The following is an 18758-nucleotide window of genomic DNA, read 5'->3' as shown; positions in this document are numbered from 1 at the left end:
GTGCAGGTAAAGGTTTCCCCTTGACGTTACGTCCAGTTATGCCTGACTCTAGGGGGCGGTGTTCATCTCTGTTTCCTAGCCGAGGGAGCCAGCGTTTGTCCGCAGACAGTCTCCGTGGTCATGTGGCCAGCATGACTAAACACCAAAGTGCACAGAACGCTGTTACCTGTCCACCGAAGTGGTACCTTTTTATCTACTTGCATTTGCATGCTTTCGAACTGCAAGGTTGGCAGGAGCTGGGACGGAGCAACGGGAACTCACTCCGTTGTGCAGATTTGAACCGGCGACCTTTCGATCAACCAGCCCAGCAGCACTGCAGTTACTTCCAAGTAAAATACATTTATTTAGAAGCTAGTCTACTGGGAATTCCAGCCTTTATTCTTTTCTGTTAAGAAAAGTGCTAAATTAATGAGCATGCAGGTGGTTCTTCATTGTGAGATACACCATAAACATAACATAGGAAATTAAATGCTCAGTGATTTTATTATTCAAGTTAATGAACATTCCAGCATTCATATTATCATGGCTAATCTTAAGCACAATGGTGGTCCTCCTTAATGTATTTAAAGTACAAAATATGAATTATCAGTGATACTGACCTATACTTGATTTGAGATACAATATAAGATGCAATGTGAAAAAAATCCTAGAATATAAATTTACATCTATTTTATAATTCTGTACTGACATATATTTATGTCACTTCAAACACTTTGTACATCTATTAGTACTTTAAAAATAATACTGCTATGGTGCCAATTGGGTTGCCTTAACAAGCACTGGCAACTTCTCTCCGTGTTGGTTTCTTGGATTTCGTGTCTATCAAATTTAACCTGACAAAGCTCCTAGCCTGTGAGCTCCGAGAGCTGTAGTTCTGTGAAGGGGCTAGAAAACTTCAACATAACATACACAGACAAATACGTTCAACTACAATTGCCAGCATAGAGGAAGTCATGACTATGGCTTAAACATTGTTGAGCACAGGTCAATCAAGGTGTCTGTAAGCCCCAAACTCAGGAGTACAGGGGTTCTATGGAGAGTGGGAAGAGCAATGGAGATGATAGGCACCTCTTTGCTCACTTTGCAATTTTGCTAATGCCATTGCTAAATGGCTGTTTATGGGTATGCTATGGAGAGTAGGGCAATGCTGGAGATAATATAAACTTCTTCATTCTTCATGCTTTAGAGCAAACAGCTGTTTTCAGCCATCTAATGGGTACTTCAGAGGGGAAAGAAAGGAGGCTACAACTGCTGCATCAGGATACCATGTATCCTGACCACTCCAGTTTCCTTTCCAAACTGGAGTGCCCCCTTTATCACATCTCCAAGATAACTTTCCCAGCTTTGGAGAGCAACCAGCACAGTTCTTTCCATGCCAGCTGGGATGGGGAGAGGGAACAGCACTCTCTTCCGCAGCTCCAAGATTGGAGTGACAGAGCTGGGAATCCAGATAATCCTGTGGCATCTCAGGTGATGTCTAGAAACCATAGGGTCATTCCCTCCATGTGGGTGTGCTTTGACATGACAGAATCTCTTTCAACCCCAATGTCTATTCAGGGATTCAATATATCCATTTTTTTCAGCATTATGGAACCTACTTGCTGCCCTATATGATGAATGAGTTTGATTTGTTTGGAAGATATATTTTGCTAAGGGTAATACCAAGCTATGTTTACAGACATTTGTTAAGACAGGAAAAATTTGTTCAAGTATTTCCATTCCATTTTTTGTACATAGACTTGGTGTAGCATTAATAACAAATGGCAATATGCAAACAGTGACTTGTTACATTTTAACACTGACATTTGTGATGACTGCAAAATAGTCTGTATTATCTTGATAACCAGTTAGCAAATAGTTCAAGGAAGGACTGGTAATAAGAAATTATATACATTATATTACTGTTCATTAGGTAGTGCCATATTCTACCTTTACTGGTAACAATAGCTATATTTTGTTAGTGCAAGTAAGATTATATATACTGACATGCAACTAATTAATTTAGGGTACAATCCTATGCATATTTAGACAGATTTTATGATTCACAGCATTTTCTAGCCAGCCTGGCTGAAGAATGCTGGGAGTTGAAGGACTTTTTTCACATCTAAATACACATAGGATTACAACTTAGACTACACTGTAATGTAGACTAAAAATCAAGGAACAGCAAAACCTCTTTCATGTTTACTGTGCCCTTCCTTGGTCATGCACTTCTTGACCTGTAACCTCACTTCCCGTTTTTGAAACTGTTCAAAAGTATTTTTTATATATAATAGGGCAACTCTTATTCAAAGTAAAAAAGCCAAAGAGTCCACTAAATGGCACTGCTGCTCCATGTATGACCCTAATGTAGAGCTAGCACAAGCAATTCTAGTGTAAGACCAATAGCACATGCCTAAAGTACCACATCCACTAGAATGCTAGATAATACTATTTAACATTGCATTCTTGGGTTACAGTTTTGGCCTCCAGGTTTTTTTTGTGCTTGAGTTTGTGAAGAATGTTTTATAAGATGTTTAATAAGTAGTATGTCCCACTGATTTCTGTGTGGCTCACTTCACAGGGAGCAAATTCACATAACATGATGAGCCATAGTGGTTTCTTACCCAGGATGGTCCACCATGTTGTCTGAAACCTGTCATGGTATTTCAGCATAGTATGTTTGGGTTTTAGAAACCACAATAATTTCTAATTAACAATGTTCTGTGGTGCCAATGGTTCACCAAGATTTCTGTGGTCATCCAAACCTGGCATCATGGTTTCCATCATGGTATGCAGCTAGCACAGAGTGCCCTGGAAAGAGTGGCAGGTATAATAACTGCTCCAGCCAACCATCATGGGATTGAATTTCAGGTGTGGTGGGTGATGGGATACAGACCAACAGTGGGAGGACTGAGTGAGGAGAGTAGAAACCATGCTAGTGTAGAAACCACCTGATTGTTTGTTAGACACATGCACCAGGGAAACTATTCAGCATTATTTGTCATGACATGTGAATCTTTTCAATATGTATGCATGGTATTGTAGCCTTAGAAAATTATTACTCTTGTCTTTATGTAATGCACCAATATATTTTATCCAGGATATGAGATTTAGGGCAAACTACTAGTTTATATTCTGCAGACCATCTACACAGCTACAATTTAAGTGGGAATATCCAAGTATGGGGAAGGGGAACTGCTTTCTTCTGGGCCCCATAACCTCTTCTTTCACAGTTTAGATTTCCACTCTGTGCAGCACAATCCTGAACAATTTAGTCTGAAATAAGTCCCATTAAATTCAGTAATAGCTTCAGCTATGAGGTGGTATAGAAATGAAATAATTACTCCAAGTAAATGTGCATAGGAAATACAATGTTAATCTGTAATGAATAGCAAAGATTTAGGCAGATATTTATCCCAGTTTGCTGTGGATGCACCCTATTAATAAGCATAAAAAAACATGCATGATAGAAAACAGACTGAAATTCATTCATCCAGCTGTTGTTCTAATATATCCCTTTCTAATTATTATGTGGACATCACTGCTTAACCAGTAGGTTTTAAAGAAATGGGCTCACAAATGTTATTAATTTTTTCTAATAGCCCTGAACTTACTGAATTTTCCTTTATGCTGTTTTAGAGGAAAGGTGATTTGAAGTAATGGACATGCTACCTTAGTACAAGGTTAGCATATAAATGTATATGGTTTTCAGATTGACCTCGGTTCAGAGGGGAGTTCCCATTTCAGTGCAGCAATCTGGAAGTTAATAACTTCTAGTTGTATTAGAATTAATAAAATCTTTAGGCATATGACTTTCAAATTGTGAGTGTTGTGTAACTGTAAAAGGCATGAATATAAGCCATACAGTGAAAAATAAATAGGGAAGAACATGAAAGAAAAATGGAAAGATAGTAACCACAGCTGTGGTTAAGATTGGGGATGTCTTCCTGATGTTTTGGACTACACTTGCCAAAAGAAGTCGTGGTTTGCATTGGGTTGGATCTATACATAGTAAAGTTCAGAGTAAACCCATCAAATCAGTCCTCCATGAATTAAGTCTCATTTATTTTCAGGGTCTGGATACATGACCAAGTCTGGATGCAACCCATTGTTTTTACTGATAGCTTCAAATTCTATATTCAGAGTAACTGTGTGAAGAAGCAATCTATAAATGATGTTTACAAATGCTGACAGGAATTTTGTCTAATTACTCGTTAATAATGCTTAAATTGGAAACCTGCTTGTTACATACAATGAAAATGAACAATAGGAGCATTCGGTTCCAAGTCCAGGCCCCAGTCTATTTACAGCAGTTTTTCCAAACCTGATGTCCTCCAGGTGTTTTGGATTAGACACAAAGATTACTCCAACATTAGTTTAACTATTTAATGGTGGTTGTGATGTCTCAAAGCTAATTTGTGAGAAAGTGCATATTCTGAAAAGCCCTAATACATTTTAAATTAATAGCAATTTAGCAACACCATGCTATATTTTAAAATGAATTCTGAATTATTTTCTAATTGATAAAATATCTTTCTTGCAGCCCGTTCTTAGAATGCTTACTCAGAAGGAAGATCCTTGATTTAAATAGGATTAATCTCCAATTAAATATGTTTAGAATTAAAACCTTAGAGAGTAGACACTTGTACAAGTAGAATTATATTCCTCCCATTCCCGTCTGCTCCATAAAAATTGCATTGTACTCATATATAAAACTAATCTTCAAGGCTGCCTTTATATTGCCTCAGTGGGAACAGGAAAGCACTATGTAAAATTGTGTACTGATTTTGTTAAGGATGTATTAGAATTCCTATTTTATTGCTGCTGATGATGGTGGTGTTTTTGGCAGAGCAGCTTGAATTACAGCCTGATGCAGTATCTACTAGAAAATATTCTTATATAGCTTTCCATAACTTTTAGTTAGTAGACAAAGAAAATAAAATCTTTCCTTCATACTTACTTGCATAAGGATAAAGGGTCCTATCTTGGCCATCGCCTCTAGCAGGGATGCAAAACGTATAGTCAAATAATTTCTGGTGGCCCACCAGACTCTTGCCAGACATGAATATTTGCATATATGACTCCTTGCACAGTTCATTGCAGCCTGCAAGGCCAGAAAGGGTGTGTACCTTTTTGGGTCTATGGCTACCCAAGCCAAAGGTATCCTCCTGGTATGGCTACCAGGAGGATAAGATGATCAATATACAGGTAACAGCATTGAAATGACAGCCCAAATTAAAGCCTGTTATTCACCTCAATAGATATCACACCAGTAGTGGCTCTGAATATTCAAGTGAAACAAACTTCTTCATCCAGCATCTCTTTACTTTAGCCACTTTAAGTTGAGAAAAATAGTGGATAAAAAGAGATTCAGTAGTCCTACCAAAATAGTAGTAAGGGTTCCTTAATATCTAATGGAGGAATAAATACTGAATTAAGCCAAATTCCAGAAATCAATTTAAATCGATTATATCTTCATTCAGCCTATTTGTTCAATGATATATAAAGACCAACTTCCAACTTTTTGCCTCTGTTTTCTATGGGCAAAACTATGCCTATCAAAAGCAATTATGGATACCACAACACCATTCTTGATCACTAAGAATGATCACAATTTTGTCCTAAGACTGTGTTAAATGAAAAGTTATTCAGATTATATCATGCAGTTTATAAATGAATATAGAAACTGAGAACTATTACATTTGAACATTGTGGCCAGATTCCAAAGAGCTGCCCAGAATTCCACTAAGTGTTTTTGCACTGATCCAAAGAATTGTTTATAGCTGACCTTCAAAACTGTATCAATTGCTTCTGTGATAATTCCTTTCAGTATCAAAAGTAGATTGCCATGTGGTACAGAGGACTGGCATTAAGGGAGAAAACTAATCTAAATCCTTCTTTAGCTCACATTCTTTCTGATGCTCAATCCTTCAGAAAAATGAATTGAATTCCTTATACGAAAATTCAAAAAGAGGTGTTTTAGTGCATTATAACTATAGGTGTAATCTACCAAGCATTGCTTCTTCATGGGAATTAAATGAGAAGGATGTGAAAATCATGCTTGGTGGTCTGCATCTCTAATGCTTGGTTTCCTTCAAATTAAGTCAGATACATCTTCAAAACATGCTGTTGCTTATAACTCACGCTATCACATTGCTATTGAAGCCATGGATCCCTATATTTATTAAACTGAATCACCTGACAATAGAACTCAGTCAGGGCTCTTGGCATGGGTGAAACCTCTTCCCATTCAGACCTACTACTATGGTAGACTTGCACCTCATCAGTGATTTCGTCAGGCGCATAATCCCCACCAAGGATGTAAATTTTATCTTCTATTCCAACTGCTCCTGCATTAAAGCCGGCACATTCAAAAGAACCTTCCCCTTTCCAGACACATGTATCTGGACAAAAACTATAAACCTTATAGGTAGAAAGGTCACAGATGTACAATGTGCAGTTCACTGGAACAGCTTTGATTAAGGTTGCATGAAAGAACTGTCCAAATTCAGCAACCAGCTCAGACCACTGATCAGTTGCAGCATTGTATTTAAAGAAACAATCAAGAGATGGATTAAAGGCATCTGTAATTTCTACTTCAGAACCAAGTACATAAATTATACTCTGACATGCGCTTGCTTCTGGATAGTAAATGCCTCTTGGTAATGGACTAACAGATTTCCATTCTCCTGATAGAGGATTATATGCCTCCACATCCAAAAGACTTTTCATACCCTGAGATGCCCTTGTCTTTCCTCCTATTACAAACAGTTGATTTAGGGTCACAACAGATGTATGCATTGTCCTTGGCTTCTTCATAGCTGATACGGATGAGAAACTGTCATTTGCAGGACAGTAGCACCATGTTTGGTCAGTAGCGTTGTGAAATGTTTCAGCAATATGAAGTCTAATTGTCCGGAAACAGTTTCCTTCACATCCCCCAGTTATAAATATTTTTTCACCGTAACTAGATAAACTTGATCCTGGAAGGTCAATTATTTGTGTGTGTGTCAATTCTTTCCATTGATCAGTTTTAATGTTGTAACAAAATGTATGTCGATGTATTCCATTTTCTTCAGTTTTGTGAACCAGTATGTACTTCTCGGTTGTTGAAGGGCGAGCATCAGGAAACAACCCACTGGACATTTGTACACTCTTAATTGCCTCATTGATTATAACTAAGCAGCCAGTATCTTCAAGTAACTGTTCTTCAGAGTGCAAGATGTCCTGGAGTGTCTTCTCAGATAACTGATGTAGCCTTACCTTTTTCAGCAAGTAAGAAAGATGCTTCTTTCTTGTTTCCAAGTTATGCTTTGTCCACCAAAAGACAGCTTTCAACACAGACTCCTCATCTGGGACATTCAACTCATCAGTTTCTAGACATTTCTGCAATATCTCAAAATTCATTTCCAAGAAATCATTTGATTGGAGCAACAAGGAAAAATTGTGCTGTGCATACTTGAGCGTATGATCAAACAACTGAGTGGAGCCATAACTTTCAGAAATGGATAACAGTTGCAAACAATTGACAAGGTCAATGTTCTTAATCAGAAAGTCACTGCAAGCTTTTGAAAGAAGTGAAACTTGAAGAAATGACGACAGCTGAAAGAACATTTCTACATTGTCATTTGTTATCTCAGTTCTTCCAGTGTAGGCATAATCTAGAAAAGCCTTTACTGCCTTGGGTGACAAATTACTAATAGTAACACTCCCATCATCTCTTTCTTTCATGTTAACTTCAAACATGGCTCTGTAATTGAAATACAGAAGATGAACATAGCAGAGATCATCACCAAAATTATCAATAGGAAGACAGCAAAAATAAAACTTGAATAAAACAGCAAAAAATATAGAACTTGAATAAGGGATAAGGACACCATTCTCAATACATTTACTTTGGATAACATTTTGCATAATGGGCAGAGTGATCCCATGGTGCCTAAATAGTATCTAGAGGGCTGTAGCATCATTTGGATTTTCAGTTCCAGCCTTGGAACAGGGAATCTGCACTGAAAGCACCCTCCTCCCCCTCTCCAGGTATAACCATTCCAGCTGCTTCCCCAACGTTGTAAGAGCAAACTTAGAGAAGGGGTAAAGATGGTGTTCAACTGCTTTGCAGAGTAAGAGGAGTGCAGAAGGTAACAATCACTTCCACCCTTCTCTAGCCTTGCACAGAGTGTCCATAATCCTCCAAATTCAGGGTGTTACAGGCAGCTTAATTGGATTGTGCCTTCACCTGTTGAATGAAATTAATACAAAATATATAGTACAAATACCACATTAAAGAAATGGCAGCATTTCATCATAATGTTTTATCACTTCTAATTAATTATACTAAACATAGAGCTCATTCAACTCATGGCTGATGAAAAACTGTATATAAAATATTCAAAAACAATTGGATCAATAAGACAGAATCCAAAGAGCTCCTTCAGGCTTACCAAATCATGACCAGTGTAATGGTTGATTTATTTTTAAAAACTGACTCCATCCCTATGTCATATTAGAAAACAACTTATAGAACTATATATGTCAAAAGCTGTTTGTCCCATACCCTGTTCGAAAAAGCAGATCTCTTGGACTCTGAATTCTGTGTTCTATGGATTTAGGCTATAAAGGAGAGCAATACTAGTCCTGGTTCACCAGCATGTTTGCAGAACACATTCTCAGGTTCAGATTCCTGAGAACGGGTCAGCCCTGCCTGCTGGGTCACCAAATTCTGTGGCAGTAGTTTTTTTAACAACAAAGGGGGTAGGTGGAAAATTTAGCCCCATGAAAAGCTGAAAGGGTCAAATATAGCTTATTTCCAGGATATATTTGACCAATGTATGCATTCGCAAGAATACAGCCCCTGGGAATAGCTATGGGGAGGGGATGTCCCCAAAGCTCCTGCAGTTGTCCAGCCCTGCTGTAGATCCTTTAAATGCTTAAAAGTTCAGAGTGAGTAAGAGCAAATGGTGCACTTGCCCTTAATTCTCTCCTCCTCGCCCCTTTTATCTGTCATCTCCATTACTAGTCAGGATCAGACAAAGGATTCAAAGCAAATCAAAACATAGGATTTGAAGTACTGTGTTTTTTGTGCTGAAAAATGTTTGCATAGCAACATAAATACTCACTGAGCAACATATCTTCAAATGGTCACAGATGGGTAATTGAACTTAGTTTTGTGTGCTCCAATCCAGCCAGATTTGCCCATTAGTGTCGTTTTTCTTACACAAAGCTTATGCAGATACAGACAAGCATCTGGATAAGTGGATACAATCTTCATTCAGACCAACTGAATTGACCACAGGTGGCTTTTAAGGCAGATAGAAATGCATATCTCCATCTGGAATCATGAGTTACTACATACTGGAGTTGTGCACAATGAGATGGATTGGGACCCTTATAGCTAATATTAATTTAGGAACAGGTAGTTTTAAGACAGCTGTTGTTTCACAATTGAATGACTATACTGAAGTCTGGATATCTATATCACTATGTACTTGCATCTTACTTCTAAAGGTCAATATAAAATAAGAGTTCTACATTTTAAGTTAAACTAAAATTAAGTTAAACTGTCAATTAATTTTTTTAAAAAATCCATGGGCATGAAAGCCACATAAGTAAGCTTACCTGAAAAAGTCACTACATGCTGCTAGTACACAACGGTGACATGGGATTGCTTCATCTTTCACAACTATTTTAAAGTCAAAAAAGATATTTTGATCTCTGAAGTTTTGTAGCACACTTAAGATTTGCTGGCCATGGCCTTCAGCCACTAGGGAGCTAATTTTCTTCTCATGTGCTGAAATTCCATTGCAAGTTGTAGTGCTAATGGAATCATATCGGTTGTCCATAATTTCTTCTCTATTCTTCTTGCTGGAGAAGATAATATGTTAAAAGTTATTGATACTGTAACACAAATGTCTTCAACACAAATTAATGGGAGTGATAAGTGGTATGCAGAAGTGTTGGATGCAACTTGTGTTCCCAGACCAGGAGTGTGCCATGTCTTAACTAAATGAAAACACAGGGATGGATATTCCCTTCCAAGTGGTCAGAATCCTACTGGAAACGTGCTTCTGCATATGCTTTCCGATCCAACATTATTGAAAGCAAAACCAGAACAAAATGGAAACTAATGCTCAAAAATAATACCATTTGGATAATTAATTCAGTCACTTGTTTAGATAGTCACAAGACCTGGCATTTATTAATAATACAGGTTAGGATTACTTTACAGGACACCAGCTTGAAAGTTCTTTGTGCTTCCTGGAATCAGCATGAAATACAGAAATTAACAGATGCCTACAGAGATGGGAGAACTTCCTGCTTAATTACACCAGCTCATGTTGTTAGAGTAATCTGAAGAGAAAAATGTTTTGCATTTGCTCATGAAACTAACAATCAAGAGTGAATAGTAAAACTTAAAAAGAGAATAGAATAAATAAGGGCTCAATCCTGTGTAAGCTTAAATAGAAAGGGGCCTACAATTCCCAGCATGCTTCAGTCAGCATAACTTACTCCCACATTACTGACCATGCGATTTCATCTTTAAAGTATTTATTACATGGCTGAAGTCCCGCATTTTCTTCAACTGTCCCACTGATTTTTTTATTAAGTTTTATTTGAATTATAATCCTAAAAAACAGCAAACTACAAACAACATCCATCATCAAAAACATTGAGCCCACTGGGTCAGCCCCCACACCCTTCTTTTTCCATTTATAATAACTATAAAAACATGTAGATCTATGCAAAGTCCCGTTTCGCTAGCCAATAATAAAAAGAGTCCCAAGTTTGATAGAAGTCAATATCTTCCTTCTCCTTCAATGATAAAGTCAAACTATCTATTTCTGCACAGTCCAGGGTGTTTTTTTTTTTTGTAAGAATTCATCAATGGGTAATTCTTCATTTTTCCAGTACTGAGCGAATGCAGTAATCGCCGCAGTGATTACATGTAAAATCGAATACATTTCTTGTTTACTAATATCCTCCGGTATAGTAACTGTCCCACTGAATTTTTAACATTCAAATAGGATTTTTGATGTAAATAATATTCTTAATAAAATGCTTTTTGAGGAAAAGTTTATCTAAAGATAGTTTTCTGTTTAAGATACATTATAGTCCAAAGGTTATAATGGAATAAAGATTCATTTTTAATTATGTAGCATGAAGCTATATATTCATGTTCAAATTTTTCAGTAAATGAATTCTATTAATCCATTCACAATGTCAATTCTAGAGGTTTCTATAAGGTTATTGGGCAATGTTACTATTTAGAAGGTATTATCACAGATACTTGTACTTGTTTACAATAATCAGAACTGTGAATGTGTCTACCGAGATCACATGACTCTTCTTCACAGCAAAAACTTTATAAAATAAACATAGGGCATTGAAAGACCTTAATCCCATTATTCCTTTGCAAATCTATGTACACAGAATCTACTCCTTACCACTTAAGTGCTAAATTTCTACAAATTCAATTGCTGGGAGTAGAATAGATCTGCACAGGAAGCTAAGTGCGATGAGGAAGGGGCAAGCAATAAAAACGAAAGTGAAACCTTTGGAGCAGAATACTCCAAAAGTCTTTAGATCTTTTTAAGTATAGCCCAAGGTTGATCATATTATTTTTCCCTGGAAGAGAAAACTGATAATGGCGGCAGGTCATAAATTTGTGAATATTTAATGAAGTTCCTCAACCTACGACATGCATAGGCATGCATACATGCAAATTATGTAGAAAACCATTATTTAAATGCTGACTAGTGATTTAAATCATTATTTAAATCATGATTTGATTTAAAACAAATCCACTCTGCATTTTACTATGTGACTATTTAATCTGCCACTTGACTGTACACCTTAAAATGGTAAGGGGATTTCACAGTATCAGAGAAGCCACCAGAAGGCCAGATTCTCTCACTATGCTGGTCTCCTAGCAGCATCACCCAAGATGGATGGGTCAGAGCAGAGACACCAGACTAAGATGCTTCCACCCTCCTCAGGAGGAACAGTCCCATCGGCAGGAGAATGGATATCTCTAATGGTGACAGGGTCAAAGAAATGACTGAAGGACACCGGTGGTGGTTGAAGGCAACACTGGCAGAGGATCACTCACAGACAATGGCAGGGAAGCGCCAGCTAACTCTGGTTAGCTTCAACTAATTCTGCTACAGAGAGGGCGATGATAAACCACTCATGAATTTTCTTACCTTGAAAAGCCTCTGGTGAAACAAGAGATAGTGCCAGAAGAGGAGGCTCCCAGGCTGGAAGACACTCAGCTACTAGGGAAGAGCAAAGAACAGGTATTAATAGCACGGTCACTAATGACACAACTAAATCAAAGCTGAAATGAAGTCTAGTAGCTGAAATGCAGAGGTGAGAGGAAAGTCTGATGCTGCACAATGCACACAGTTTGAAACACAGAACATGAAAAGCATGAATCAAGGCAAACTGGAAACCATAAAGCAAGAAATTGAATGGTTAACCATTGCAGTATGTGCTGTGAGCAAATTGAAGTGGACTAGAGTGGGGCATTTTCATTTCCAGGGAGCCTTTGGGTTGATGGGTGGGGTAGAAACATAATGAATAAATAAATTTTCAGGTCAGGCAAATACAGAGTGCTCTACCCCTGAAATTACAAACTGAGAAGAAATGGAATGGCTGTAGTACTCAGGCAAGCTGTAGTGCAGGAAGGAAGGGGTTATAATGCCAGGTGTGGCTAAGTCATATTAATCAGAATTTGCAACAAAAAAAACCCTGTCAACATATAACCATTCAAATCTATGCTCCAACAACAAATGTGAAAGAAAAACTTTTCAAGAAACTGAAGTAGAAGATGGAAAAGCTATATTTTCCCTGAGATAACAAGAACAGGAGCAGGCTGCAATCAGATTAAACTAATAGAAGCATAGTGCCGAAATACAATTTAAAGAACATTCCTGAGGAATTTAAAGTCCTCATAAAGTACAAATTCGTATTACACGAGCAAGAACTGTGGACTCAGCAGAAACCATGCCATGTTGGGTTCACCCCATCTTTTTCTTGTCAAATGAAAGCTGTTGGAACAATTATTTGCCCCAGAGAAAGATAAAAAAACGATTCCTCTTTGTGATTCCAAAAGGCCTCATAGCTAGTGCCCTAAAAGTACAATATTTTGTGCAATTACTTGGAAGTAAACCCTACTGACTAAGTGAATTGCATTTCTAAGTAAATTTACAGATGGTCTGTGTGTCTATTTACAATTGCCATTTATTTATTTTCAAATTTATATTCCACTCAATAGCCTGACAGGACTCTCTAAGCAGCTAATAATATCGACATACAAGCCAACATTCTAAGTACAAGTACAGGGGGAATGGGAGAGGAATCTGCTAGAGCAGAGTGAGCACTTATAAACAGGTATTAAAATAAGGTCTTGAAACATCTGTGAAAGAGGATGCTTTTTGCCTGGCACGGAAATGAAAGCAGAGACAGTGCCAGGTGGACCTCTCTAGGAAGCCAATTCCAAAGGTTGGGATCAGCCACCAGGAAGGCCCTTCTTCTAAATGCCATCCCTTTTACTTTCTTTAAGGATGGGTTACAGAAGGGCCTCATTCCCAGACCTCAATGGGTGGGTAGTAGTGTATTGGAAAAGGCAGTCCTTCAAGTAACCAGGTTCCAAGCTGTTTAAGGCTTTGCATGTTAAAAAAAGTACTTTAAATTGGGCCTGAGCTTCAACCGCCAAACTGTGTAATTTATACAGAATAGGAGTTATATAGATATGAGAACTAACACCCAACACCAGACACTCAGCCTTATTTTGGACCAGTTGAAGTCTCCAGACCCTGTTCAAAGGCAGCCCTGTGTAGAGCACATTACAGTAATTTAATAAGGAGGTTATGAGCGCATGAGTTATCATGGTCAAGCTATATCCAGATAAGGCCTTAGTTGTCATATTTGTCACAGTTAGAAAAAGGCACTCCTGGCCATTGAGTCCACCAAGACTCCAGTGAGTGCCCAGGAGCACGCCCAAGTTGCAGACCCTGTCCTTTAGGAGAAATGTGACCCATTCAAGACAGGATAAGGGCCATCTAATCTGTAGGACAGATCATTAACCAACAGCACTTCTGTCTTGCATGGACTGAGTTTCCATTTATTGGCCTTCACCCAGTCCATTATCAAACTCGGACAATGACTCAGCATGGAGATTGGCTTGCCTGAATTCAATGGAAATAAGAAGTAGAGCTGAGTATCATTCTCACACTGATACTTCAGCCCAAACCTCCTGATGACCTCTCCCAGCAGCTTCATGTAGAAGTTGAAGAATACTATAGCGCCTAGTGGAACTATCCTCCAACACCATCTCCTGGACATGATCAGCCAGGAAGGAGTGGAACCTCTGGAAAGCACTGCTCCTGAGTCCCATCTCAGTCCCAGAGGAAACCTTGGTCAGTAGTGTCAAAAGCCTAGGTGCTATGCCTAAATAGCATTGTCAGGCTTCCACTCACAGTTAGTACAAGACAATGGTAAATACAAGAAGCAAAGTAACTGAAATCTAGTTATTGGTGGTATCACTGAGCTTGAATTATCTTGAATTTTCAGTGTAGCATTCCATTGTACATAAGAAATAAAGAAACCTTTAGCCCAGGGATACAGAATCCACTTTGCTTTTGGTTTGTTCTGTTTGTCTTTTAATAACCCGCCGGATGTGGCCTGGGGCAGGGCTGGATCTGAGCTCCCTCTCCTCCCTCCCTGGAACACCTGCTGCATGCCAGACCTGAGGTGCACTGCCGAGCCGGAGGCCAGCAGATGCCGCTCCCGCGGCCACCGCTGGGCCACCCTGGGGACGGAGGACACCAGGGCCACCACCGACGTTGCAGAGGAGGGCGCCGCCATCTTGCCGCCTGGTGGGTTTCCGAGACCCTCTCTGCTCCCCCCCCGCCAGCGTCAGTGAGAGCAACGCCAGATTGGGGGTGGGGCACGCGGGCAGGCGCTGGCTTAACCCACCGGATTGGGGCCGGCGGCCAAAGGGCGGTCGCCACCGTTTGTGGCCGTTCGTGGCTGTGTGGGGCTGGGCTGGCGGGGGGCTAGGTCGGTGGGTGGAAGACGGGGAGTTTTATACTGTTTTAAAGTTTTATTGTATTTTAATTTGTTTTTATGGAGTCGTCCCTGGCCATGTCGACGGTTGAGTTACCTGGGGAGTGCGATGGCGCTGCCATTGGGGTGGTCACGGGCAAGGGACGTTACAGCGTAGAAGAAGGAGGGACAGATGGCTAACACCTGTCCTTCTGGTTTTACCCCCAGCCAGAGGATTCCAGGTAGTCTTGTCAACCGCCCCTTGGGCCTGACGGTGCTGCTGCTCAATGCCAGGTCGGTCAACAATAAATCTTCCCTCATCCATGACTTGAGTGTGGATGAGGGGGCCGACCTGGCTTGCATAACAGAGACCTGGGTGGGGGGGGGGGGGGGGATGTCGCCCTCTCTCAAATGTGCCCGCCCGGGTATCTGGTTCAGCACTGTCCACGCCTGGAGGGGAGGGGGGGTTGCTTTGGTTTACCAAGCCTCCATCTCCCTCATGGGACTTCCAGTCCCTTCGAGGCCAGGACTGAAGTGCCTCTACTTGGTGTTGGGCAACCGAGACAGATTGGAGATTCTGTTGGTGTACTGTGCACCCTTCTGCCCAACAATCTCCCTGCCTGAGCTGACGGAGATCATCTCAGACCTGGTGTTGAGGACCCCCAGGATGTTGGTCCTGGGGGACTTCAGTCACATGTCACAGGCCCAACCCATGAACGCGGACACACTCTGGACCTGGTTTTCTCGACGGGGCAGGAAGAGGGTCATCTGAGGGTAAGGAATTTATGTCTGACACCCCTGTCATGGTCAGATCACTTCCTCGTGAGGTTTGTGCTCGAGAGCGGCCTCTCCCTCTGCAAGGGTGCTGACCTGATTGTGTGGGTCTGCCCCCGGAACCTGATGGATCCGGACGGATTCCTGAAGGCCCTGGGGGAGTTTCCGGCTGACAAGTCGGGTGCTCCTGTTGAGGCTCTGGTCGAACTATGGAATGGGGAGATGACTAGGGCTGTTGACAAGATCGCTCCTAAGCGTCCTCTCCCACCAGGCAGAGCCCACTCTTCCCCTCGGTATACACCTGAATTGCGGGTGATGAAGCAGGCCGGGAGACGGCTAGAGCGTAGGTGGAGGAGATCACGGGATGAATCTGACAGAACACACTTAAGAGCCCATTATCGGGCCTATGCTGTGACGGTGAGGGCGGCGAAAAAGAAATTCTTCTCTGTTTCCATTGCCTCCTCAAAATGCCGTCCGGCGGAGCTTTTTCGGGTGGTACAAGGGCTGGTCCGTCCTGGCCCTAAGAAAGATCTGGTTCCACCCTCGAAGGCCCGCTGTGACAACTTTGCCAAGCATTTCAGGGAAAAAATTGCTCAGATTTGTCACGAGCTAGACTCTACTAGTGATTCAGTGGCTTCTGGGGAGATACCAATGTCGCCGTCTGGTCCAAAATTAATGGATGAATTTCAGTTATTGCGGCCTGATGATGTGGACAAGGTGCTTCGACAAGTACGTCCCAGCACTTGCCTATTGGACCCTGAACAACGCCAAGCACGGGACTGGGACCTGGATCTTGGAAGTGGTTAATGCTTCTCTGAGGGTGGGTCGGGTACCTGCCCCTTTAAAGGAGGTGGTAGTCTGACCAGTCCTGAAGAAAGCGTCACTGGATCCAGAGATGGCCACTGATTATAGACCAGTAGCCAACATCCCGTTTCTGGGCAAGGTGTTGGAGTGGGCGGTGGCGGGATAACTCCAAGCACTCTTGGATGAAACTGATTACCTGGACCCATTTCAGTCCGGCTTCAGACCCGGGTATGGTACTGAATCTGCCTTGGTCGCCCTGTACGATGACCTGTGCAGGGAGAAGGACAGGGGGAGTGCGTCCCTGTTGGTTCTCCTGGACCTCTCAGCGGCTTTCGATACCATCGACCATGGTATCCTTCTGGATAGGCTGGAGGGATTGGGGGTCGGAGGCACTGCTTTGCAGCGGTTCCGCTCCTATCTCAATGGCCGATTCCAGAAGGTGGTGCTGGGGGACTATGGCTCTGCGCCATGGCAGCTATGCCATGGAGTACTGCAGGGATCCATTTTGTACCCTTTGCTGTTTAACGTCTACATGAAACCTCTGGGAGGGGTCATCAGGAGGTGTGGGCTGCGGAATCATCAGTACGCTGATGATACCCAGCTCTACCTCTCGTTCTCCACCAATCCAGGTGAGGCAGTGGCTGTGCTGAACCGGTGCCTGGCCGAGGTAATGGGCTGGAAGAGGGCCAATAAACTGAAGCTCAATCCAGACAAGATGGAGGTCCTGTTGGTGGGTGGCTCGGGCCTCAGGATGGGGGACTTGGGTCTTATCCTAAATGGGGTTGCATTCACTCTGAGGGACAGGGTTCGCAGCTTGGGAGTGCTCCTCGACCCTGAGCTGTCTTTAGAAGCTCAGGTGACGGCGGTAGCGAGGAGCGCTTTCCTTCAGCTTCGGCTGATCCATCAGCTGCGCCCCTACCTGGAGAACGACTGCCTGGCGACAGTGACACACGCGTTGGTGACTTCCCGACTTAACGCGCTCTACGTGGGGCTGCCCTTGAAGACAATCCAGATACTTCAATTGGTTCAACTTAATTTATACTGTTAAATTATATTGTTTTATTTTATGTTATTTATTTATGATTGTGAGCCGCCCCGAGGCTTCGGCGAATGGGGCAGCATAGAAGTTCCCTAAATAAATAATAGAAACCCAAGCCGCAGCATCCAAAGACTGGTGCAGTGGAGCAGGACATTTAGTCTTGTTTACTCAAAACCTCCCTAAGTTCACCAAGTTGATTTAGGCTGAGTGTGTGAGTGTGTGTGTAGGGCGGGGGGGGGGGGCAGTTCATTCTGTTACAGTTAATGTCCGACAATCAGCAATCATTGGAAATCTTTGTAAAACAGCCAAAGATCTACCAACAGGTCCAAGATCTAGCTTCTGTTCCCCTCTTTAGACTAGCCTTCTCCAACCTGGTGTTCTCCAAAGTTCTGGACTGAAGCTCTCAGAATTCCTGACCGTTAGCCTTGCTGATTGAGGCTGATGGGAGTTGAAGTCTAAAACTTTTGCAGGACACCCTGTTGGAGTAGGATCCTCTAACTGTACTCTCTCACACCCCCTTAATCCCCTTTTAATCCACGCCCAAAAGACGCATCCGATGACAAGTAAGGGCACACGCTCTGTAGCGGCTTCGATCGTCTCTGTGCGCGTGTGTACACAACCTCGCGCCTGCTCAGTACCAGCACTGATGTTCGGCACGAAGGGCTTGTTCTCCTTCTCGGATAACCCGTTCTCTTCCTCGGACAACCCTGTTCGGGAGGGAGAAATCTTCGAAGCCCGCAGCACCCTAGGAGTTTGACATCCCTCAAAAGACACTGGTGGCCGAAGAGGCCTCCCCGTCCCTACCATTTTTCCCCGCCGCGCCGTCACCTACCCAGCTGCATCCACCGCAGGAGCGTCGTGATCGGATGTCACATCCGCTACACAAAATCCAAGGCTGCTCTTCCATTGGCCTTCCTTTCTGTCAGTCCAAGGAATACTGCGCTATGAATGGTGCGAGCGTGTGACAATAGATTATTAAAGCCCGCCCCCTTGTAACGGCAACTGGATGATGCTGTCGCAAGGACTGCTCTCCCAAGAGTCACAAGCATAATAAAACGGGAAGGACACTTCAGGTTATCAGCTGCATGATGGATAAGAGAGTGGCGGCAAAGCA

At 41.8% G+C, this 18758-nt stretch overlaps 1 protein-coding gene across 3 annotated transcripts; it reads right to left on the bottom strand.

Moving 5' to 3' along the window:
- Positions 1–421: 421 nt before the first annotated feature.
- Positions 422–18535, bottom strand: KBTBD3 (kelch repeat and BTB domain containing 3). 3 transcript variants are annotated; one of them, XM_044442556.1, is made up of 4 exons: positions 18477–18535; positions 12183–12251; positions 9598–9843; positions 422–7732 (listed from the first exon to the last, which is right to left on the bottom strand). In XM_044442556.1, the coding sequence occupies exons 3-4, from the start codon at positions 9819–9821 to the stop codon at positions 6139–6141; spliced, it is 1818 nt and encodes a 605-aa protein (XP_044298491.1). In that variant the 5' UTR covers positions 9822–9843; positions 12183–12251; positions 18477–18535; the 3' UTR covers positions 422–6138. The 3 variants fall into 3 exon arrangements, with proteins under 3 accessions (XP_044298491.1, XP_044298492.1, XP_044298493.1); XM_044442557.1 differs by having other exon boundaries at positions 12183–12254; positions 18477–18516; XM_044442558.1 differs by lacking the exons at positions 12183–12251; positions 18477–18535 and having other exon boundaries at positions 422–8218; positions 9598–9705.
- Positions 18536–18758: the final 223 nt, after the last annotated feature.

The sequence above is a fragment of the Varanus komodoensis genome, unplaced genomic scaffold (assembly GCF_004798865.1).
Source record: "Varanus komodoensis strain SLA01 unplaced genomic scaffold, ASM479886v1 scaffold4, whole genome shotgun sequence".
NCBI classification, from domain to species: Eukaryota; Metazoa; Chordata; class Lepidosauria; order Squamata; family Varanidae; genus Varanus; species Varanus komodoensis.
The sequence above is the reverse complement of the archived record's forward strand: the minus strand, read 5'-3'. Positions and strand labels throughout refer to the sequence as shown.

Bases quoted from the DNA above. Each gene is read 5' to 3' on its own strand.
- KBTBD3 (XM_044442556.1), bottom strand. From the start codon at position 9,821: ATGGACAACCGATATGATTCCATTAGCACTACAACTTGCAATGGAATT. The intron at 7,733-9,597 runs GTAAGCTTACTT...TTTCAATTACAG, and splicing joins GCATGTAGTGACTTTTTCAG to AGCCATGTTTGAAGTTAACA.